Here is a 23980-nt window from a genome sequence, read left to right as displayed (position 1 = left end):
GATTGATCTTAACTGGGTTCACTCTTCTCTTGAGGTGCATCTGCACTGCAATGGGAAGGGTTGTTTGTAGCATGTGTGGATATACTAGCTTTGATCTAACTGTTCAAGTATGTACCCATGGTATTGGGCAGACAGGGCTAGTCCATGCAGCCTCCCATGCTGCCTTGACTTCTCTGCTTAGATCTAGCACAGATATGCCTACATGTGCTGCTATCATACGTCCAAGTTGCGATGTAAATATACCCTAAGAGAGGTCCCAGAAATAGGTGATGACTGCATGCCGATTAGATACAAAATTGAAACTAACTAGCCTATTTTCATTGTCCAAGATGATGGAAGAGCAAATTAGAAGTTAGAATAAATGTTGAGAGGTAAATTAGATTTCAACGGTTCTTCTAGTTTCATTAATCTAACACATTATAGATTACACCAGGTAAAAACTTTTAATTTTTAACTGGCTGGTTAAAAATGTAGGCTTATTTTCTCTCTCTCTCTCTCTCTCTCTCTCACACACACACACACACACACACACACACACACACACACACACAGCTCTGGAGGTAAGTTGGTTGCTGCTAAGTTGACCCAGTATCGTATCTCCCCCTGCTGCTGTCTTATTTTCCCCTTCTTGATCTTCTCAAAAACTGCATGAAGTAATTTGCTAGTCAAATAACACTCCTTCTTGGGGTCTGGTTTATTAAGAGAACATTGTAGTTCAAGTGTCAACTGAAAACAAGTCTTCCTCTAACTCCACAATTTGTTCAACCCCTGGCTGGGCTCAGGAGTTTTCTCAAAACACAGATCCTGCTGACTGGCATTTCATCAAGCCTCTTCCTCTTAAGGCTTCTGTTCCTGTCTCTCACTGCAGGTAACTTCAACCAGGCTTTTTCATCTGCCTTGTGTTGAGATGTCTTTCCCCAGTCCTCTCTGTCCATAGATATTTCTTTACATTCCCAGCAGGTCACTCTCCTCTTCATTGATGGAGCAGAATCCTTCTTACATGAAGTCCTGCTCCTTCCCTATCCCCTGAGGCTATCAGATGATCAACTGATCCAAAAGGCCAGGCTAAAACCCAGAAACATCAACTGGGGCCAGATAACTACGTATACTGAGGGATGGAATTTCATTAGCTCATGACGTGATTTCAGGACTCTGACTTTTAAAAAAACACATTTATAATGTGCCCAATTCCCTTAAAAAGCCAGCCCTCCCAGGGCTTTCTCAAGGCTGAGTTTGAAATAGCTCATTCTTGTATTTGGTGCTATCACTAGAATGATATCTCTCTCTTTTAGGGACATTTGCTCAAACTCAACCAGAAGAAATGGAGTTGATACCGGAATTACTTAGAAAAACACTGTGGCTTTTCTTATGCAAACTAGATGACCGTGGTAATTTCTTCTGAACTTAACTTGTGAGTCTAACTAGCAATCTGAGTTGCTTATTTGGGACACTGTCTTGGTGGTTGTGGTGTTCTCACCGCAGTTGCACAAAGGGGAGCCTTTGATTTTCAACTTGTGCATCAAGTAGCTGCATCCTCCAGGGTTTGTTCAGATGTAGTTCAGTGTGGTCCACAATCTGCATGTCAGGTCAAAACCAGGAAGATGGTTTGTTGGGTCAGAAATAATGTGCTAATTTGAAATGGTAGATGAGGTTCAGACACTTCGCCATTCCCTGACCAGATACAGAGACATGAGCTGGTTGTGTGTGGCCCATAGTGGTTTTCGTGATTTCAGGTGTTGTGGAGGTACGTTATCCATAACCTGCCAGATGGGAAGTTTGGTGTAATCTTCAGTGTGTTTAAATTCTTGTGCTGTAGCTATATCTTGATGAGTAGATGGAGATTCAATGTTTGCTAATACAGAAATTCACAGTAGAGGTGTTGATTTTAATGTTCCCATGATGATTTACATGGTCTGATGCAGCTGCCTTTCCATAAGTTGATTATGGCAATTTCTTGTCCACACTGGTACACAGTATTCTGCAACTGACTACACCCAGGGCCAAGGCCAATGTTCGTAGGACAGGGCCATTGATCCTCATCTTATTCACACTAACTTTTGAATAAGTTGACATGAGACTTTGCTCTAGAGGCTACTTTCCTGAGGTAATCATGAAAGGTCAATGTGTGGTCAAGAATGACACCGAGATATGTTAGCTTTGTGTCATAATGCAAGGTTCACCACAAAACTTGTGCAATTCTAATGTCAAGATGGGAAGCAGAGACTACCAATTTGTCCAGATTTGGTCTCAAGCACCATTTCTGGAAGTACTCCTCTGTCATTTTAACTTCAAACATAAGGGTCACTTCAAGTTCTTTAAAGCTATGGGCCTGAGTTGCATCACTGCTAGTAGCTAACAAAATAAGCGGTTAGCAGTGATACTATGGTGTACACATGAAGGACTGGAAACAGGGAATGAATGTATTTATGCTTGGGTATAAATTTCATGGATTTATTTTGGTTTGTTGGCAATTAACTGGGTTTGATAATCCCACTGTTTGGGGATTCTGCTGTATCATCCTGGGTCCATCCCTGATCAGCCTTTCTGGGGGCTGAGGTAATCAACCAGTAATCTCCAGTTCCCTGCATTCAATTTTGCCTTGGTACTCAATCTGCTCCCACTATCTGGAATTAAAAATCATTTCCATAGTCCGTCAGAGGACGAAACCACATTATAAATGTATTTTTTTAAAAGTCAGAGTCCTGAAATCATGTCATGAGCTAATGAAATTCCATCATCAGGCAATACAGACCTGATACTTCTCGAGACACTAAGCCATTCCAGACAGGGTCTCTGTAATCTAACCAAAAAATCAGTAGGAAACAGAATGTCAGCAGTGTGTTTTGAACCACAGCATGAGTCATGTGTCTTCATTCACTTATCACTTGCTGAGGATGTTCCGTTTTGTGCAACAAATTTAAACACAGAGTAATCTAGTTTGGGTTCTTATCTACAATTTCCTCAGATGCTGGTAATCACTACAGGACACAATATGACTGCTACCATGTTTCTCCTTACCCTTGCACCACCATTGATCTGGCCTTTTCATCCCTTTCTCTAATATTTGTGGCCTTTTTAATTTTTTCTTTAGTCAGCATTGGATTAACATCAAGTACTAAATAGTAAATTGTGTAACCTCAACTCTCAGCAGTCTGGAAAATTTTTATTAATGAGGTAGAAGAGTAAAAGGAAACAGAGCAAACGATGAGCCAGGAGTGAATTCAAACGGATTATAGCTACTTTCCATGGCTGGCTGGTTTCCAACAGGAAAAACAGTTGTTTGAGCACAATTCCCATAGAGCTTTTGCAAGGCAGATAACTCCAGAATACAGTTAGGATACTGTCAAGATTGATAAATTGGTTAATATTGCTTCACCTCCGGAATACAGGAATGAAAATCACAATAGGCCTCTCCACAAGAAAAAACTTTTCTGACTGTACATTTGTCAAAGTAAAAGTAACTTCTAATAATGTTTTACTTGGCAGTTTTGTGACTGCAAAAATATTAAGCCGGGAGAGTGTATACTGTACAGAACCATAAGTGTTGTTCCTCTGCCGAAAGTATTTTTCAGAATCATCGAACCATATTTCATTACTACTTTCTACACTTGAGTCTTGCATTCAGCATTGTAAATCTGCCCTTCAGAATATTTCTGGTAGTTAAATTCTCACCCTGAGTTTTTCGGCAGAGGACAAGTCTACCAGAGGTTCTAGGCACCTGAGGTGAATATTATTTGAATGTAGACTGGGAATCTTCAGAATCACCGGGGCCCAATTCAAATAAACCTAAAGCTTTTCAGTGAAAAGCCTTTCTTTTTATAATCCTGGAAATTTCATTGTAACAGAACAAGCCGTTATTGCCACATTGCAATTCAATTAGCCACTAGCCTGACCTTCACAATTACATATTGGGAGTGTAAAAGCTACATTGTAAAGAACATGCCAAAAGCTATATAAGAAATCTAGGCTTGCTTTTAAACCATGATGATGAACTATACAAGTGAGAGCTTTGATGTCATGTGTAACAACATGGCCCAATTTTGTGTTCTACTTTATTGATGCTCTAGGGATTAAAACTATAAAAGAGAGAAAGAGAGAGTAAAAAATAGGCTAGGAAAATAAGTGTGAGTTGTCACACATCAGGTTCCTTTTGAAGCAACATTCATATTTTAGTACTGTGTAATGGAAAAAGCCCTTTAGCTGCATCCTCTCCATTCAGCTGAAGAGGGACTGTGGAAAGGTGCCCCCTATCCCAACTCCTCCTGGGATTGTTTAACTGCTGGGTCAGTCCCCAGCAGGTTGCTCTAATTTATGCCACCTGCCTATGGCCCCAAGGGGCTATTGCAGCAACCAGGAATCAGTGGAGTGCAGGCATGCTTCAGCTATCCCCCTTTTCCCAGCGACATCCCCTCTGCCTGCCACGAGGGGAGTGGGATTGCATAGGAAGGGGAGCTCTGCAGCAGTGAATGCTTCTTCAGCATCTGGGTACACCTCTTTAGGAATGCTTTACACTGCTTGACCCATATAAAGCTGCCTTAATACCCAACAGGATCTGGCCCCTAATCTTCAAGCTATTTGCTTGCTTTAGACTTGTGGGATCTTCTTTAACTAAATGATTCTGATTTCTTTTAAAAATATGTAAATGGAGCCATCATTTAAATGGAAGTCTGAGATATAACATCCCCCATATGACACTTGTCTAACTTGAGACGATTTCTGTGAAAACTTGAATTAGACAAAGGCAGATGTAATGTCCCTGTTGAAAATCTAGAGCAGGGATAGGCAACCTATGGCAGGCATGCCAAAGGTGGCACACGAGATGATTTTCAGTGACACTCTCACTGCCTGGGTCCTGCCACTGGTCCAGGGGGCTCTGCATTATAATTTAATTTTAAATGAAGCTTCTTAAACATTTTAAAAACCTTATTGACTTTACATACAACAATAGTTTAGTTATACATTATAGACTTGGAGAAAGAGACCTTCTAGTAACGTTAAAATGTATTACTGGCATGCGAAACCTTAAATTAGAGTGAATAAATGACAACGACTTGGCACACCACTTCTGAAAGGTTGCTGACCCCTGATCTATAGTATTTAAACATCTGTTTAGATATCAGATAAGGCTGGGTTTTACCTGCTGCTTAGTGCATGAAGGCTGCTACATTCCTTTTGCTTATTTAATTCATTGCTGTAAGATGCTGTACAGGACACTTGGAGTCTGAGAGATGCTGTGTAATTGCAGGATGAAACTGTATTTGCTATGTTTAGACATCTCAAAAGAGGCCTTAAAAAGTGAGTTTGGAAAGATTAAAAGAACATTAATGTCTTGAAAGCTAAACCGAACCCATGTGGATGATTTTTTTACTGAAAGGGAATGTTGTGTAGTGGTTCAGGAGTTTGCGTGTTTGGAAGCGGGTCCTCAGCCAGTTTAAGTTGCCATACCTCCATTGAAATCAACACCCTACTGAAGTCAGTGGCACGAGGACACTTTATGCCAACTGAGGATCTGCCCCTCGTAATCATGAATTCTGTTTCTATCTCTCTCATTGATTTTTGTTATGTGATCTTGGGCAAGTCGCTTAGGGATAGATTTTTAAAGGTATTTAAGCACCTAGCTCCCATCAGTTTCAACGGGAGCTAGGTGTCTAAATACCTTTAAAAATCTGACCCTTAGGCCTAAATTAACCTCAGGATCATTCCTCAGCTTGTTGTCTGCAAAGGGAGTGATGATATTTAAGCCACCTTCATAGGGCTGATGTACATTTTAATTGATTGTTTGCTTGTAAAATACTTCAGGTCCCTGGCTGAAAGGTTCTGATAAACATTGTTAGAATAGGGACATCAATGAGGATGGAGAGAGAGCTGGAATAAAAGCAGCATATAGGTACTGGAATTGTGGTGAAGAAAACTGTTATGGCAATGTTCTAAAATTCCTGGAAATAAAAACCCTGCAGAATATGATTCTAAGCAGTGATAGTCATAATAATCTGAATGTTCCTCTAAAGGGGATTGGAGAAGGTTTATAGGAATAAATGGAGCAGAGGAAAAAATCTGCTCAGAACAAGTGCAGCTGTTTAACATCAAATTGCTGAAAAGGAAGCGAGCTAAAGTTCAAAATGTTACAGACTAGTACATGCATTTAAGGGCACTGGTGATTAGGAAGGCAGGGAAAGAAAATCACATTTTACTGAAATGAGACACTAGGAAAATCTGAGGCGAGATGGGGCTTGATCCTGGAAGGTGAAAAATGCTTCTGTGAGGTGCTGAGTATCCTGTACTCTCAGTGAAGTCAATGGGAATCAAGGGTGTTCAGCACCATTGTGGTATCTGGCAGGTTCAAGCCCATAGTCACAGAGTCAAATGCCATCTTGGAATGACTCTGCTGACTTCAAATAGATGAAGAGTCAATGGAGTAAGACCTGGGCTGAACTGTGCCATTTTTTTCTAGAAATGTGTGATTAATGCATACACATGCTGCCACCCGGACACTCAAGTTGTCACATCATGGGTTGATAACTGCCTTGGTGTAAGCGATCCCTGGGTTTGATCCTTCACTAGCACCTAGTGTATCCAGCTGGAAATGTCTGAGAAATAAACTAGGCGCAGAACCAGTGGAACCCATTAAGGAGATTATTTCTCAAGTGAGGTGGCACATTAATTAGAAAAAGGTTGGGGAAGATAGAGACTTTGAATTTGGGAGGTTGTGGGTTTGATTAGAATATAACAATCACTAACCTTTAGCAACAAACCAAGTAGGACCCTCAGACACAGCTCCCGAAAACACTGAAGGGCCATGATGTTGGGATTCAGGCAGAGGTGAGTAAAGACTGGTCATGCTGGTGCAGCTCTTCTACCTGCCTTTCTCGCAGCAGCTTTTTCATTATGTCCTCCAGTCTGAAAGATTTAAGAGGGACCCGACCCACATGGGTAACACAAGGGAGGTTTGCTAGAAGTCTCCACTGTCTTCTTCATGATGTTTCCTGGGCCCATCCCGTCTGTGAGAAACTAAATACCAGGGACAATCCTCAAGAGGATGGCTGAGGAGTGCCACTCATTGAAAAGGGACTGAAGTTCTGCTGTCTGGACTGGAGCATCCAAGCTCAGGTGGACTTAGTGACGAAAATCTAATGATTTCTGAGGGTGTGAATTGAGGTCCAGCCTGGCCTTAAAACCATCAGAACAAACTCATGATCCTGTCATTGTAACCCTTGCCTTTCTCTCCTCTTCTCCACTCTCTTCGGGTGTGTTCTCCCTTTTCTTTATTGTGAATGTAAGTTGTATGGAGCCAGGGCATCTCAGGGAGGTCCTACAAGGGCATTGTAAAAAGAGTAAAAATAATCATTTTCAGGACCTCATGAGCCAGGGGTTTCTTCTCCTGTGCAACATGCTATGAATTACAAGATATTTTAATAATAGTATCTCATATGGCACTTCTTGGCCATTGATTTAAAAAGTTTACAAAGGAGGTATCATTATCCTCACTTTACAATGGGAAAATGGAAGCATATAGAGAAGAACCAGAGTTTTCAAAGTATTTATGTGCCAAAAGATGCAGATAGGCATCTAGTGTGATTTTCAAAAGCACTTTGATTCCCCGAAGTGACTTGCCCAAGATCACCCAGCAGGCTGGTGGAAGAGCTCAGAATAAAACAGAGGTCTCCCGAGTCCCAGTCCAGTGCTCTATCTACTAGGCCACACTGCCTCTTGTGATATTCATAATCTAAGAAGCAGTGTGGTGTGGCGGATTGGACATGACTAGGAGTGAGGCGTTCTGGATTCTGCTCCCAGCTCTGCAGCTGACCTGCTCTGTGACCTGGTATGACTTGCTGCACCTTTTGATTTCTCTTTCACCTTTTGTCTTTTTTATCTATCCAGCTCTGTGGGGCAGAGACTGTCTCTCTTACTGTATTTATGTACAGTGCCTACCACAATATTCCTCAGCCCTGTTCTGGTGGGTCCACCCCTGAAATTGAGAGGTTAAGACTCCTGACTGCTAGAGTATACAGGCAGTAGTGTGTGCTGCAGTGGTAGCATTAACAGAGGATTCTGAGTTTCTTAAAGGGCACTCTCAATGATGCCACGTCACTTAGTTAATGAAAAGAACAGGTCAACAAGGGATAAACTTAAAAGCAGATGTATAGAAAAAGAGCTGGCATTTACACAGCTTAAATATTTGAAATAATCATGAATGGAAAACGTTCTGAATGGAACAAAACCAGGCGCGGTCGCTAATGGGTTCACTTATTACTAATGGAACCATCTTGCTAAAATGAATGCCTCATCTGTAGATGTGAACAATGACATCTTGCTTCTGATGGAAACTAGAGCATTAATGTCATGAGACTTTGCACCCCAGTTTCAGTATCAAAGGGACATGGGTCATGTTGTTATGGAATGCTGGTAATTCAGGAAAGCTAGATGTTGTGGGCCAAAGTTGTCCCTGCGGTAAGCCCACTGAAGCCAGTGGTGGTGTACCAGGGATGATTTTGGTGCTATGGGTGTATGTCTTCATCAGGCGTGTTTGAATGGAAATTATCCGTGGTGGGTTAAATTTACCCTTATGCAGAAAATCTCTTCACCATTTACATCCCATAAGTTGGACTCAAGTAGTGCTTAAATTAGCCTTGTGCTGGGCCTCTGCACAGAGGTGAAATAAGATCTATAAAAACCATATATGATAGTGGCTTCAGTGATGGATAATGAGATATGTGGAGTATTTTACTAGCTGTCGGTCGACAACCTGAATCTGTCACAGGATGGGAATGATGAAAGCTGTTACCTTCTGAAAATTCTTTAGTGGCCTCTTTGAAATGAGCTGATGGTCTGAAGTGAACTCCTACAAAGTGAGGACCTGTGATAGCACTCAAGCTGCCACCATCCCCATTTAACACCTGTGTTGAAAGTTTTAGGAGACAGATAAAGGACTGCGTGGAAGCTGGAGATCAGACTACCTTCTCATGTCCAGAAGTGGTTACTCTAGATCAGATCTGAGGCATTTTGGCAGAGCAGTGTCAGGAAGCTTGCTGTATCTGTTCTCTGGGGGATTTCAGTCCACATGATGACTACCCCATCAACTTTCACAAGCTCTACATTTATTTAAACTAATAACATGCCTAATGCTGTTCCATATGATAGTTATTGCCCTCCCCCCACCCCAAGTAGCTCATGGTGCTGCTGAAACAGCTTAAAAATAACACAGCCAAAACATCATAGCATAAAAGCAGAAATATCAAATGATATGACTGTCGTGTGGGGAAAGAGAAAAGTGTTTACATCAGAATGTCAGTGATGTCAGAGACCAGTCCTGCTTCCATAGAAAATTCCCAGTGGCTTCAGTGTGTGTAGGATCCTCCCCTTCGTGGGTGAATTCACTCTTCAAATGCTCTGTTTCCAGTTGTTGTGCTTGTATCATTGTTTGTTTATTTTTGGATTGCTTGGTTGAAGAACAAATATTTTCAAACAGTCTTTTCTTTCATAAATAACACGTGCTCTACTGATGTCAGCTGAGGAAATCAGTGTCAAGAGCAGGAAAAGCCAGAAGATGAATGGGTCTCTTACTTAAAAATAGGAAACAGCTTGAAGTTCCTTTTGGGGGATGAGGGGGAGAGGAAGAAATCTCCTTCAATAACAATGACATTATTTTGTCACTGGTACAGAATAAGGGTTCTGTTCTCCCAGTGGTGGACACATGCACCTCCTGTTCATGTGAACAATTCTGGGCATTCATGGAGGGAAAGATGTAACCCTAAATATTCAGAGTTTTGACCAGCATGCTGCTGTAGCAAATTTACTGAGCTGTTGAAACTGTGTTACAAAAACAGCAAGAAGGAAATAAAATGTATTATCTATGTTCCCACATCAAATTTTGACTGAACATATTTGTCTTTATGTCTTTCTTTCTTCACATTGGTGGGTTTCAAATAAACCCTTACCAAAAAACTGCAGGATCAAGTCTTCAGACATTCACAGCTTGAGGCAAGAATCATGCCTAGTTAAATATGCTTTCATGTTCCAAACAGAATCTGTGAATCAGTTATATGAGTGATGCTTGCATTCAGATCAGAATTTGGAAATGCTGTATGTCTGGCTACTTGTTCACATTCACATACACAGAATGTTCTGTGCAACTTTTTCCCAACCAAACCAAGAGTTATCAGGAATCACCAATCGGGAGAACTCTGTGTGGCTCTAAAGCTTGTCTCTCTCACAAACAGAAGTTGGTCCAATAAAAGATATTACCTCACCCACCCTGTTTCTCTAATATCCTGGGACCAACATTGCTACAACTACACTGCATACAATCAAGAGTCCGCAGTTATGCTAATCTCCCCCAGTTCTATACAAGGGTAGGTAGGAAGGTTTCCCAAATTCCCTTTATTTCCTTCCCCATTATCCCCAGATCCCTTCCCTGTTTTCCCTAAGAGCCCAAGGCTTCTGAAAAGTAGTCTGACTCCTCTCTCATGCTCCTCTGAACGTTGATAGTTCCTCTTCGGCACTGTCATCCTATAAACATTAACATTTTCCAGAAACCAGTTCCTTAAGTGAAGATGCCTGCTAGCTTATTAGAGTCATGTGTCAGTGAACCACAGCATTGTTTAGTTTAGCAAATCAAACCCCATAAGTGTTCAGTGAAAATTATTTTCTTCTTCAGAAGCACATCTGCATCCTGTGCTAGAGAGTTGATTATTTTATTTCAGAGGAATCTGTGAAAAGGTAATTGTAAGGAGGAGCAAATTAATTCTTTGTGTAAGCTACTCTCCACCTTACTGTAAGATCCTAATTAATCTTTCTAAATCAATATAGGAACTTAAACCTCCATTCCATTTACAACTGTTTCAGTCTGGGTTGTTTTTTTTTAACTAGAAAGGATCCTCTCTCTGCTGTCTCTGGGCATGGTCTCACCGGCTCTGAGAAGAACAGGCTCTACTGTGCATTATTAGAAATAACAATTGATTCATTAAATTCTGTAATTCAACAGTATAGGACTTTCATTTATTATCTTATATGCTTATTAAGATCATACCCTGTTCTTAATACGTGATTGATAGAAAGCATTTAGGGAACAAAGCCCAGTCATCATCAGTCTGTCTCCCTGTGCTGCCATGATGTTGCATTACTGCCTGAGTGTAGAGTGGTCTTGAATAGGGTCCAAAGGCTTAAGGGAAATAAGGCAGTTTGCATGTTATTTGCCAGCTGGTTCCGATCCAGATCTAATGTAATCATGCACATGTCCCAGTGGAGAGAGGGAGCTTTGGCATTTTTACAGGGTGATAGCGTGATTTCCACAGTAATGTACCAGTGACCCAATCCAAGTACCACTGAAGCAAGTGGTAAACATCCATTGAAATCAGTGGGTGCTGACTTGAATCCTCTGAAGTGAAAGCACAGAGCATTGCGGAGCCCACAAAAGCTTATGCTCAAATAAATTTGTTAGTCCCTAAGGTGCCACAAGTACTCCTGTTCTTTTTGCAGATAGAGACTAACATGGCTGCTACTCTGAAATGGAGCATTGCAGAGCATATTTGGAGATTTGTGTGCTAATACCCTAGTGCTTGTTTGTGTATAGAGGTCACAGAGGAGGTCACCAGAACAATGGAGATTTTTTTCATCTGAAAATGCTAATCTTTCTCTTTTTTTCAATCTTTTTCTCTCCCAGCTATCCATTTCCCATGGTGTTCAGCAGCTGCAGTAAAAAGGACCTGGAAAACAGCCTGGAAAAAGGAATGGGGATGTGTCTCTTTAACCTGCCTGAAGTTAAGGAATCATTTGGTGGACAGAAGTGTGGGAATGGCTATGTGGAAGATGGAGAGGAGTGTGACTGTGGGGAACCTGACGTAAGGCTCTCTCTCTCTTAGAATTACTGCTTTTCTCCTTGTGACGAACTGGGGAAGTTCTTAATGTTTTCTCTGAGTACTGTGTTGGTGCCTCAGTGTCCCCATAGCAGTTCTTAAGTATCTGGCAGAGCAAAGGGCCAGTGCACCTAAATGCCTGGCACTCTGTCTCCTAGCAACTGATGGCCTGGGCCACTCCTCTGCAAAGGTGCCAGCTGAAGGTGTTGGAGACAAAGGGATCAGGTGACCTCCTGGCCCGGGAAAGGGGCTGAGGAGAGAGGAGGGGCTGGGAGGGGTTGTTAGTCTGGAGCTGGCTGGGGTCAAGGGTGGAGGGCAGACCTGGGGGTCTGGCTCACTGCCCCCCAGAATGGACCCAGCCGAGGGGTCTGGTTCGCTGTATCTACAAGCTCTGTTTTAGACCCTGTTCCTGTCATCGAATAAACCTCTGTTTTACTGGCTGGCTGAGAGTCACGTCTGACTGCAAAGTGGGGGTGCAGAACCCGGTGGCTTCCCCAGGACCCCGCTGGGGTGGACTTGCTGTGGGAAGCGCACGGAGGGGCAGAGGATGCTGAATGCTCCAAGGAGAGACCCAGGAGGTGAAGCTGTGTGAGCTTCTTGCCCTGAACAAGTCTGCTCCAAGGGCGAGGAGGCTCCCCAAAGTCCTGACTGGCTTGGTGGGGAGCAGTTCCAGAGCATCGCCCGGTGACTCCGTGACACTCCTTGCTACCAATCTGTTATGGAGAAGAGGGCAAAAGTACTTGCAAATTAGTCAAAGTACTTTTTTGAGACTGATGGGTATTAAATAAAATTCTTCTTCCTCCTCCTTCATTTCTCAATTCAAACCTTAATGAAATTCCCCCAATAGCTGTTAGAATCCGCTTACTTTTCATTGTGTCTGATTGCAGTGCAATAGGAAGGCCCAAGTGTCATATTAGTGTGGTTTTACAAACTACCTGTATCTCTTAAGATTAGTGACCAAGAATTTTAATCATGTTCCTGTTGGGATTTGCAACATGGAAATCCATTTCAGTGCTAGTTAATGACCTGAAACCAACACAAATTGGTTAAAATTACTCAGATTTCTCAAGGTACCATATATTATCTGGAGATTTCTTTCCTTGGATTTGGAGCTACTTGTTTTTATAAACTAAATAATATCATAAAATATTGCTCCCAGGAAAACCTGCTTCCATTTTCATGCACAATGCATTTCCCCTTTTGATCTGAATTTTTTCTTTGCAACCATCTGATTCAGTTGCTTTACTAATAGAAATAACCTACACTACTTCCAGAAAGGTTACTACTACCTCAAAGCTGATTCCGTTTAATTTAGTGAATGTGTCAAAGGACGGCTAGAATCAGGAGAGATGATGCAGAATACCAGGATTAAAATGATATCTGATCAGACGTCCATACTTCTTTTAGTCTCAGTATTCATTGGTCATATTAAACTTCTGCCAGACTAACTGAATTGAACACATCAGCAGATGAGGCATTTGTCTCCTCTGATAAATGTGGAACTGCTGACAAAATAGACCCAGGATAGTTAAAACGGCAAATGGCTGCTGTAGCCTTTCCATACAGGATATTGAATTTATACAAACCATAAGGATTTCCTGACAGCTCACTCATTCTTCGGGGTAACAGGGTTGAAGAAGTAGGCTTATCTTCTTGTTTAACGCCAGTAGAGTGTCAATAGCTTGCAAATATCTTTCCAATTTAGTTACCATTCTCATTTTTCTTGAGTGTAAGTGACACTTTTTTAGAGTCAAAGCCACTTAATACCATTGAATAGTATCTTGATCTGCCTCTTCTCTCTCTGTTTTCTTAAATAGCTTAGAAATCTAACACTCGGGTACAATGGATTTAACTTGCACTCTCTCACTGTGGTCTGAGAGGTACCAGCGAATCTGTTGTATTAGTTAATGTTTCACTATCAAAGTCATTTATACCAGTGTCCGTACACCAGTGCTAATGCTATATGGCACCAGTCACAGTGCACCTCTGTATATGAGACTGTAGCATGCTGCACGTTATAGTTGTTTTTATCAACTTTCAAGATGAAAGATCACTGCAAGCATATTTATGTATAACAAGTGGTTTATCCAACATATTAGAATCACATGTTACAATTTTCATTGCTCTGCTCATAAAAGCTTTACCCAGGAGTATAGCTGTATTTAATGTCCAGGTTTAAGAAGTTTGTGCACTATGTGATGACCACACAACGGACCTTGAGTTTATGCCTCTGCAGGACCCATTAGCCAAAACATTAGGACCAAGTTCTGAGATCCTTATTCACTGAGTCATCGAGAAGTATGTGTGAAGACAAGAGGTGAAATCCCAATTAAGACTAGTGTCAATGCAAAACACCAGTTAAGTTCAGCATTCCCCATTCTGGCCCATTTTAAAGCTTTATGTACAGAGAGAGCTTAGATATGTGCTGCAGACTTATTCTGCGTGATGAGTAACAGGGGAGTGAGTGATTAGAATTAGGCAAGAGTGATTTTGAATTTTGGTTGGAATTTCATTCATAGTCTATATCCTATCTTTGAATATTCTGTAGCATGGATAGATGGCAGGCTGACTTAACACTGCTGAACAGCAGTTTTATCTGCTGCTATTTTAGATCTTAGACAGCTGTGATTCGAGTGCAAGTGATTTAGTTTGCAGCTCATGACTATAATGTCAGAAGCATAACCACTATTTTCTTAAAGTTTTTATTGTATCAGTCTAAGACTGATAAACAAACTGGCCCGGCCCACCGTTGCTTTCCCTACACAAGTGGCGACCCCAGTTTGAGAAACACTGCCCTAAACAATTGCAATATCTGTTCAGTATTTTATCTAGAAATAACTAACAATTAAGGTAGGTTAGGTTCATTTTTTTTCTTATTCTGTTTAGGAATAACTGACAATTAGGATTGGCTAGATTCATTTTTTTTTCTTATAATGTCTTGGAGACTGTCCAATATCTTTAGGGTCAGAATCTGTTATCGGTGATCCAGTGGAGCCTCATTGACAACAGTGTCACTGCACACACATAGCTGAGGACAGAATTTGGCAATGAGGCTTTGGGCCAGGATTCATCACTACATTCCTCTAGCTTCATACTAGTGTAACTCCACTGATTTCAGTGGAGCTACAGCCACTGGTGACTCTATATGCATATATTGTACATGTTAATAATATCAGGGGGCTGATCTTCAGTAAATAGGCAGAGCTCTATGGCCCTTGCTGGTTTACTGCAGTTACTTATAGGGTCACAGATTTCAAGGCGAAAAGGTCAACTAATTTGATCTCCTACATATAATTTCACAGTATTTCCTGCATCGAACCCATAACTTCTGTTGGAGCTAGAGCGTGCTTTCTAGAAACACGTTGCCTCTTGATTTAGAGCCAATTTTTATTTAACGGTGTCCAATGTTAATTTATTCCCCATCTAGGAATGTACAAATCGTTGCTGTAATGCTACTACCTGCACTTTGAAAGCAGAAGCAGTGTGCGCCCATGGACTTTGCTGTAAAGACTGCAAGGTGAATTTGTAGAACGGTTTCTTATTGCTGTGGAGTGGCAGAATTCCATAATCCTCTTAATTGCAGATTATCAAACAAGGAGGCAGAACAAACAAATTGGTATAATTAAGTATTAAAACACTTCTAGTGTTTCATGTAAGCCGTTTTAAAAAAAATATATCAACCAGAAACAGCAGTTGAAGATACAGGGCCAAATCAATAGGCCCACCTTAATTGTGCCTGCAGTATTTGTGGCTGTTTCCACTCGTGCATGCAAAATCTCTGCATTTATATGAATGTCTGCATGAAGATTTTTGCAGACACTTTGGGATGCTATGCCATGGCAGGCAATCAAGGTATGTTGGAAATGCTTCATATGCTGTGTCTGGAGGGGTTCTTAAGGAGGATGAATGTTAATGAATTCTATTAAAACAAACCTTTTTTGTTGGCAAGTCATAAGTGACAGCAAATTGTTAGCCTTGTGGCTACGGTTATGAACAGCCAGACAGGGTTGCTACAGACAGTGATATTCCTAAGTCCTCAAAACAGCTTTTGAGTATGAGTTAGTAAGGTATCTAGGCAGGGTTTCACTGAGGCTAGCAGGCACTGTTTTAAGCCTGCTTAGATGCTTTTCAAACACATACCATTTATCAGAGTCAATCTTGAAGCCATTCTGTTTGTTGTCTAGAATACCTTGTTGATGCAGTTAAAAATTTAGCTTGACTCCAGTACATAACCATTGTCATCTTGTTGATAAGTAAGTACGCAGAATGGCCGAGTCACCAGTTACTGATTCATTTCTTTCAGCTCTGAAGAGGATGAAGTCATTCTGTTAAGCAATGCAAGGACAGGAGCAGCTATTTGGACTGGCTATTCTCTGGTGGGTGGGGAGATCTTGAAACATGTAAAGAGAAGGATCTTTTATGAGGCCATCCAGTTCAGTATGGATAGGATAACCTCTTCTTAAGTTAGTTGTATTAGTTAAGGCTAGTACGTGTAATGTTATATGGTTAGTTTGCTGACTCAATAGTTATGTCATTACAATCACCTTGAGCATGTAATGTAGACCCAATATCAGCAGTGAACCACTGAAAATATTTTTAGCCTCACTTTTGATCCGCACATACAGTTGCCCTTTGTCATAAAACACCACATACTTTTATGTCTGCAGGAGCAATTAAGGAGGTCCCTTGAAAAACTGATGCTAGTTCTTTATCTGTCCATTTAAAAACCAAACCACTGCAAAGTTAATTAAAGGCTAAATTCTACTCTGAGGTGTACCACATAATCCGTACACTTTCATCTAAGAGCAGAGTTGTGCTCTTGCTTTGAAAATGTGCCAAAAACCTTTACACAATATGTCAAATAATTATATATAAAATGCTCAATTGTCTTTATGCTGTGGTTAATGGTCAGTTGGTGCAGAGCTTCTGAAATAAAACATTAATGTGTATCATAAATTATACCACTGGAGATCTTTTATTGGTTGGAATTACAGCAGCTTTTTTCTTCCTTCAGCTGAAGCCAGCGGGAATTTCTTGCAGAGACTCAAGTAATTCCTGTGATCTTCCAGAGTTCTGCACTGGAGCTAATCCTCACTGCCCAGCTAATGTATATTTACACGATGGACATCCATGCTACAGAGCAGATGGGTATTGTTATAATGGCATATGTCAGACTCATGAACAACAATGTGTCACACTCTGGGGACAAGGTAAGTTCTGAATACAAAGAGCTGGGTATTCTAGGTATTATGTCAGTTTTTAATAAAATAACAAATATCATATGACTTTGGAAGGCTGTGCAGGAGAGTGTTATGTACTGCAATATGTACCCATTGTGATCAGGAAGACATCTGAAGAAGTTGTGCCAGTGTTTTGTTCACCAACATATTCATAGATTTTAAGGCCTATAAATAAAGTTCAGATTAGTAAAGAAGTTTAGTTTTAGGCATATAGGGCCAGATCCTCAGCTGGTGTAAAGCAGCATGGCTACATTGAAGCCAATGGAGTTACTCCAATTTACACTCTCTGAGGATCTGGCCCATAGTATTTTTCGTTCCGATGGAACAATTTTAGGATTTGTTTTCCCCTTTTGTTCAGAGTGATATCTAATGGTTATAGCAGGAGACTGAGAGACGGTGTTCCTGGCTGCTACTAGCTGGCTATGTGACTTGAGGCAAATTACTGTACTTAGGTCCTGATTCTGCCATGACTTCACTGGGACTTAAACACGTATTTAAAGTTAAGCACGTGCTTAATTGCTTTGCTGAACTGGGGCCTTGCATCATCCTGCAAGGTGCTGAGCACTCTCAACTCTCTTTGAAGTCATTAATGCAAATGGAAATGAAGCATTAAAACCTCAGGAGTTAACAGCCTGATTTGTGTGTATGTTGTGTGTACATACACAGTCCCACACAAAAGTTGCATCTGAACTACTCCATCAAATCCACCAGTACACTAGCAACCTTACATACAAACCATAGACATACTTAGTGATTAAATCCACTTTTAAATCCCACGGATACAGGAAGTTTTCTCATGTAGAAAAGAAAAACCCTTTGCAAAACAGTTTTCCATACAATGGAATGTTACTCAGTTGAACTGTTAGTAATTCCTGTCACTGAGATAAATCCAGCTGAAGGTCAGGAAGCTGAATTCCCAGGGCTCTGTTGCCATCTTCATTTCCTGAGGAAGAGGTTCCTCTGGAAGCTCCATTTCTCAATGCCAGTTCTCTCACTACTGTCTTTAAAAATTCTGTCCAACGTGGGCTGTGCTGCATCGCAAGCCTACCACAGAAAGGAGCTACTGGGGCTCATTTAATGGGAAAATGGTCCGAGATCTTGTTGAGCCCAGGGACCAGTTGGTCATGAAACACCTTACCTGGAATTACTTCATTTGTCTCATGATTAGTTTCAATAACATGGGTGTGCACTTGCACACCCACACTTGTGCCAAGTCTGCACTAGAACAATGGCTCTCTGAGTTACAGCAACAGCCAGAAATGGTGCAGCTAAGCCAGAGGGAGTAACAGTATAAGGTTTTTATGGCAGGGTGATAAAACCCCTTGAGACATTTAGCATTTGTGATGTTGCACGGTTGCTAGCTGCTGCTGTATTAATTTTCCTACTGTGGTTGCCCCTACAACGTGAATGGCCCTCTCTCTTATTCTTGGAAGCTACCATAGACATTTCTGAGGGAGAAAGAGAGGAAACTGCCAAACCCAAATCGAGAGGTCTGATTCTGATCTCACTAACACCTTTGTAAATCAGAAATAACTCCACTGAAGTCACAGAGTTACACTGGTGTAAATCCTCTCCAGGTAAGATCAGAATCTGCCTCCTTTTTCCCATGAGAATGTGTCAAACACCCTGAGTCTTTCTTTCTAAATGCAGTTACTGATACCTGGTAGGTTGTGGCTTCAATAACTGTGTTATTTTTAAGGCACAAGGCCTGTGCTGTACCTACTCTTCAATACAGTCATGTTTGTGAGAATCAGGGTGAGATCCTCAGTTGGTGTAAAATGAAAAAGCTTAATTGATTTCACAGGATTTACCCCAGTGTACACCAGCTGGCCCACAGCTTTTAAATAATTGTTGAATCAAAACTCCAACTGTGAAGGAAACAAAAAAAGGTCATATATATCAGTACAGCAGTTGGGAGTAAATAGAATGTGGTCTCCCAGATTAGTATCTAACTGCAGGACCATCTTTCCTCTATGCTATTAGGTGGAAAATAAGAGCAGGGTAGAGGAGAATTACAGTAGAGAGAGAAAGAGAACCAAGCAAGGATGTTAATCAGTGAAGAATTGTAGCAGAGCTGGAAATATTTACCATTTACCATTACAAATAGCAGTAATGTAATGCTGGCACAAAACAGTCTCTCTTAGAGCCTAACATTTTTATATTAACCTTAAAACAACAGATGTGTAGCTTGACTCTTTTATAGCAAAACCAGATTTTAAACTTGATTGTACAGCAAAACTCCCAGCTGGTGCCAATGGATCTCAGATGTGTGAGCTGAGAGCAATTTTTTCCCCTTTGATTCAATGCCATGTAAGAAAGTGAAGTTTCAGTCGCCTCATCTACACAAAAAAGTTAGGTTGGCCAAGCTACCTCACTCAGAGATGTGAAAAATCCACACCGCTGAGCAGCATAGTTAAACCAACCTAACCCCGGTGTAAACAGCACTAGGTTGAGGGAAGAATTCTTCTGACAACCTAGCTACCCTTCTCAGAGAGGTGAATCTTGATGGGGAACCTCTCCTGTCAGCATGAGTAGTGTCTACACTGAAGTGCTACAGCAGCATAGCTGCAGTGCTGCAGCAATGTTTCAAGTGTAGACAAGCCCAGTGTTTTCTGTTGTTCTTTTTATACCTCAGTAATGTGGGAATCATAAAAATACTTCCTGTAAAACAAAGAGAGACCCTGAACAGTCTAAGATACTTTTCTTAGCCACATCTTTATAATATTAACAGCACTTTAAAATGTATAAATTTCACATTTGAACCCAAACTGTAATAATTATAAAAAAACACCCTACTGTAGCCAGAGAGAAACACAGACCTAGTTCACTCTCTCACTTGTACACATCACCTGCTCCTCTTTTTCTTCCCAATAAGCAAGGTGGAATAACAGGAAGTCATGTGAGATAAAGCATAGTAAAAGCAGCAAAGAGTCCTGTGGCACCTTATAGACTAACAGACGTTTTGGAGCATGAGCTTTCGTGGGTGAATACCCACTTCATTGGATGCATGCATCTGACAAAGGGGATATTCACTCACGAAAGCTCATGCTCCAAAACGTCTGTTAGTCTATAAGGTGCCACAGGACTCTTTGCTGCTTTTATAGATCCAGACTAACACGGCTACCCCTCCTATACTTGAAAGCATAGTAAGGTTTCCTGTATAAATATATTCAAGTCCTTGGTCTGCGTGTCCTTTGTACATGTTTCCTTACAAAAGCCCAGTAACACACACACTCATGATAAATGTTGACCATACCTTTGTAGATCTAGTTAAAGAAAAGCAATGAGAGATATTTGAGTTTGTTTAAATTAGGAAGAGCAATGAGAATCTGTTTCAGGGAAAGAAGAACTATACTGTACCATGTTTCTTCATTGCTTCAAGCAGATAAGTCCAGTTAACATGGAGAAGTACTTCTCATGACCCTGCTGCTCAATAAAACGAGCAGTATTTTAGGGTTAAGCATTAATTATACCAGGATATCATCTTTTAAAAAATAATTTGGCGTGTTTTCCCAGAGTCCATTTAATCTTTGTAAATTAAGTAACCCAAGACCAAATCCTAGTCCGCTGTGGAGTCCTCAAGATTTGCTTAGGTGTCACAGGACCTTGCACCTATCTTTAGGACATTTAGTGCCTACATGGCTGACCATCCCCATATGCTTTCCCCAGGGACAGATTCTGTGTCTTTTCCACCCTTTGACCTCCACCATTTATGGCAGTTGGGTAGTAGGATATGATGTCAGGGTAAAATCCCTGAGTGACAGACAGGGAAACTGAGTGGCTCCTCTTGACTAAGACTTTGTCTACACTGGCAAGTGAACGACAAAATTTTTGTCATTCAGAGGTGTTAACCCTCCCCGCCACCCCGAAAAGGAAAAGCATCACTGTGAACAGCGCTTTGTCGGCAGGAGCGCTGCCGCCACTCGTCGTGGGTAGAAGTTTTTTGTTGGCGGGAGAGCGCTCTCCTGCCGACAAAGAGAGGTTGCATTGCACGCCTTTTAGCTGCATCATGTAGACATAGCCTAAGACAGCACCTGAATGACAGTTTAGCATTAGAGCTACCAAACAAAGAAAGTAAGGGGCTGTTTGGAAGATAAGGAGCGGGAAGGAGTCTTGCAATACTCCTTGAAACCCCAAACCATTTCCTTCCATCAGTCATTTACCCACAGGAGCACAGATCATAGACTGACATGCAACTCTGGCCTACTTTTCAGTCAGTCATTTGCAGCCGAAGAGTGCAGTGATGTTAAATAATCCGAGTGTATGAAAGAGAAGTCCAAGCAGCCTCCTAACCCGTACCTAGACACACTTGGGAAAAGTGCATAACCTCTTGGATGCACCAAGGCCTCCACAGCTAGAGTTTGGTCCTAAATCAAGGCCACTGACAAAACATATGTTTTGTGTTTCACTAAGTTTTTGGCTGGACAGAAAACACCTCTGCTGGTGAAATAAAAGAATACATAGGGAACAGTCTAAAAATAACAGTAAACTTGTCAAAGAGCATCCCCACTGTGCTCTGCCCCCAGTACACACAAGATTTTTCTCCTATTTCACTCTTGCATGTGTAAGTGACAAGGTTAGGGCAGTAGTATCTTCAGAAGAGCTGTGTGTAGCTCAAAAGCTTTTCTCTCTCACCAACAGAAGTTGGTCCAATAAAAGATATTATCGTACCCACCTTGTCTCTAATATCCTGGAACCCACACAGCTATGGCAACACTGCATACTCTTGCATATGTGTCATTTTTAATACTAAAAGGGTAAAATGCTTCTACTCGACACATTTTTTCACATTTCTAATTCTAAAAAGTCATATTGCCATTGATTTGACATATCGACTGTAATATGACTGAAGGATACATCAATCGTAAATGCCTTTGTATAATGTCTGCTGCTCCATTGGCATTTTCTGGAAAAGCTCGATATGCAGATAAAACTATTGGAAAGAGACAAATTATTGATTTCCTGGGAGTGGGGGGAATGTTAATCTTTAGACTGCTGGCATTTTCTACACTGACAGGCAAATGAATCTTTAGGAAGGGGTGTGTGGGGGGGGGCAGATTGTGCAGCCAAGTGACACATGGCCTTGTTGGATGGAGTGTGTCTGCTGGTGCTATACCTAGCCATTGCAAGTAACAGGGAGTATCATCTGAGCTAGTACCCCGTTGGTATGAGAGAAGGGGTCAGGGGGCTCTGCTAGATGACCATTCATTCCCTATGAGGAGTCTGTGACTCTACAACATGCTTCCCTCCCTGGTGCTGGTGTCCTTCAGGACATACTGCACTGCTCATCTGCTTCCTGGACTTTTCCAGGCATGGTGTAAAGAGGGCTTTGGGGAGCCAATTGCAGGCACTAGCTTTTTAATAATTAGCGGGCAGTTGACTTTGTGATGTGACAGTTTGGACAGCTGTGGTTATTTGTTTAGGAAGAGTTCTTCTGATTGTATGTGTGTTTGTTGTGGGTACCTATGGTCAAGGCAGGCACTCTTAAGAAAAAGAAAGAAAAAAGCCTACAGCAGTAAATCAAGATAAATTAGGACATCACACAGGTTGGCCCCATCCAAATTGGCTGTTTAAACTATGGTTAAATCATTTTACCTGGAACTCTGGTCTTGCCAAACTTTAAATTGATTTATATCCATCTGCATGACTGGTAAATACAAATTAACTTTATATACCCAAATTCACAAGTATTTGAACATGATAAAACGTGATCATCACAAATTTAGGGCCAGTCCAAAGAGAGCTACAAAGTTAGTATCAGGGCCAGGTTGGGACTCAGAGTGTTCCCCAGTGAAAAGCAGAACAGCTTAAAAATTGGGCTGTCTCATAGACTGCCAGCAGCCCAGCGGAGCTGCTCAGGCGTCTAGGAATCACCCAGATGGATGGTTAGGGGCCAGTGATGCGGGCACTATATCAGCTCTGTGCCACCAAACTATTCCCCCTATACAAAGAGACTTCTCCACTGGCCAGATAAAGCAGGTTGAGGTCTGCTTTTGCACCACTGGAACAGCACAAAGCAGACTTAACAGATGCAGAATCAAGACTTTAGCCTGCAAAACTTAGGATTCCTGCATGTCTTTCTTGTATTTATTTGTACACTCTTACATGATTGACAGTCATAAGTGTAGTGTCTGAGCATCAGGTCTCCCACTCACCCTATGGGGTTATTTTCCCATTTGATAGACAAGGAACAAACACAGAGAGATTAAATGTCTTGCCCAGGGTCCCACAGGAAGTCTATGTCAACACTGGGAATTGAACCTACATTTCTTGAGTCCCCGTCTAGTCGCTTAACAAGACCATCCTTCCCCTCCTTTATGCTTTTCATTCCAGCACCTAGTACTTCTGTGTTGTAACCTCCCCTACTGTTAGAACTCTCTCTCCTTCCCAGATTCTAATCCTCCTTCTTCTCCTAGATGGTATTTTAAGGTATTTTTTAATTAAAACAGGTCAGAGAAGCATCTGAAACCACACAACATTTCTCTGTTTCTATATTCTAACTGAAGAAATGAATGTATCAGTTTGCACATCTGAAAAAAAAATCTATCCAGACTGACAACTTTAAAGGCATGTTTTAACGTGATGTGATTTCAGATGGCTGATTTAATTCTTTGAAAAAAAGATTTGTACGGGAAAGGCTGATAGGACCTTAATTATAGGGTTGCAACGCTATAATTATCAATAGCAAAGTGAAATAAACTCCGCTCATCCAGATCAAGGAGGTTAATATCCACTGGAAATATTTGCACAAACCATTTTGCTTCTGCCTCTTGAAGTAGCTAAATAGAGAAAGACAGCACTTTCTGCTTCAGTTTGTGTACTGAAATTGTGATAAATGGACTTCTTCAAGAAACACAACATTATGATTTTCTTCTGTAAGTGTCCTTT

The 23980-nt window shown here is 41.3% G+C and overlaps 1 protein-coding gene across 2 annotated transcripts in view; it reads left to right on the top strand.

Moving 5' to 3' along the window:
- ADAM12 (ADAM metallopeptidase domain 12) overlaps positions 1-23980 on the top strand; it is a 328083-nt gene that overhangs the window by 251674 nt on the left and 52429 nt on the right. For both annotated transcript variants that reach the window (XM_030570288.1, XM_030570289.1), the window contains exons 12-14: positions 11660-11837; positions 15280-15369; positions 16867-17062. In XM_030570288.1, the coding sequence (XP_030426148.1) occupies positions 11660-11837; positions 15280-15369; positions 16867-17062 (464 nt within the window). The remainder of the gene's footprint in view (positions 1-11659; positions 11838-15279; positions 15370-16866; positions 17063-23980) is intronic.

Source organism: Gopherus evgoodei, chromosome 7 (genome assembly GCF_007399415.2).
Source record: "Gopherus evgoodei ecotype Sinaloan lineage chromosome 7, rGopEvg1_v1.p, whole genome shotgun sequence".
NCBI lineage: Eukaryota > Metazoa > Chordata > Testudines > Testudinidae > Gopherus > Gopherus evgoodei.
Note: the sequence above shows the minus strand (reverse complement) of the source record. Positions and strands in the feature narration are given on the sequence as shown.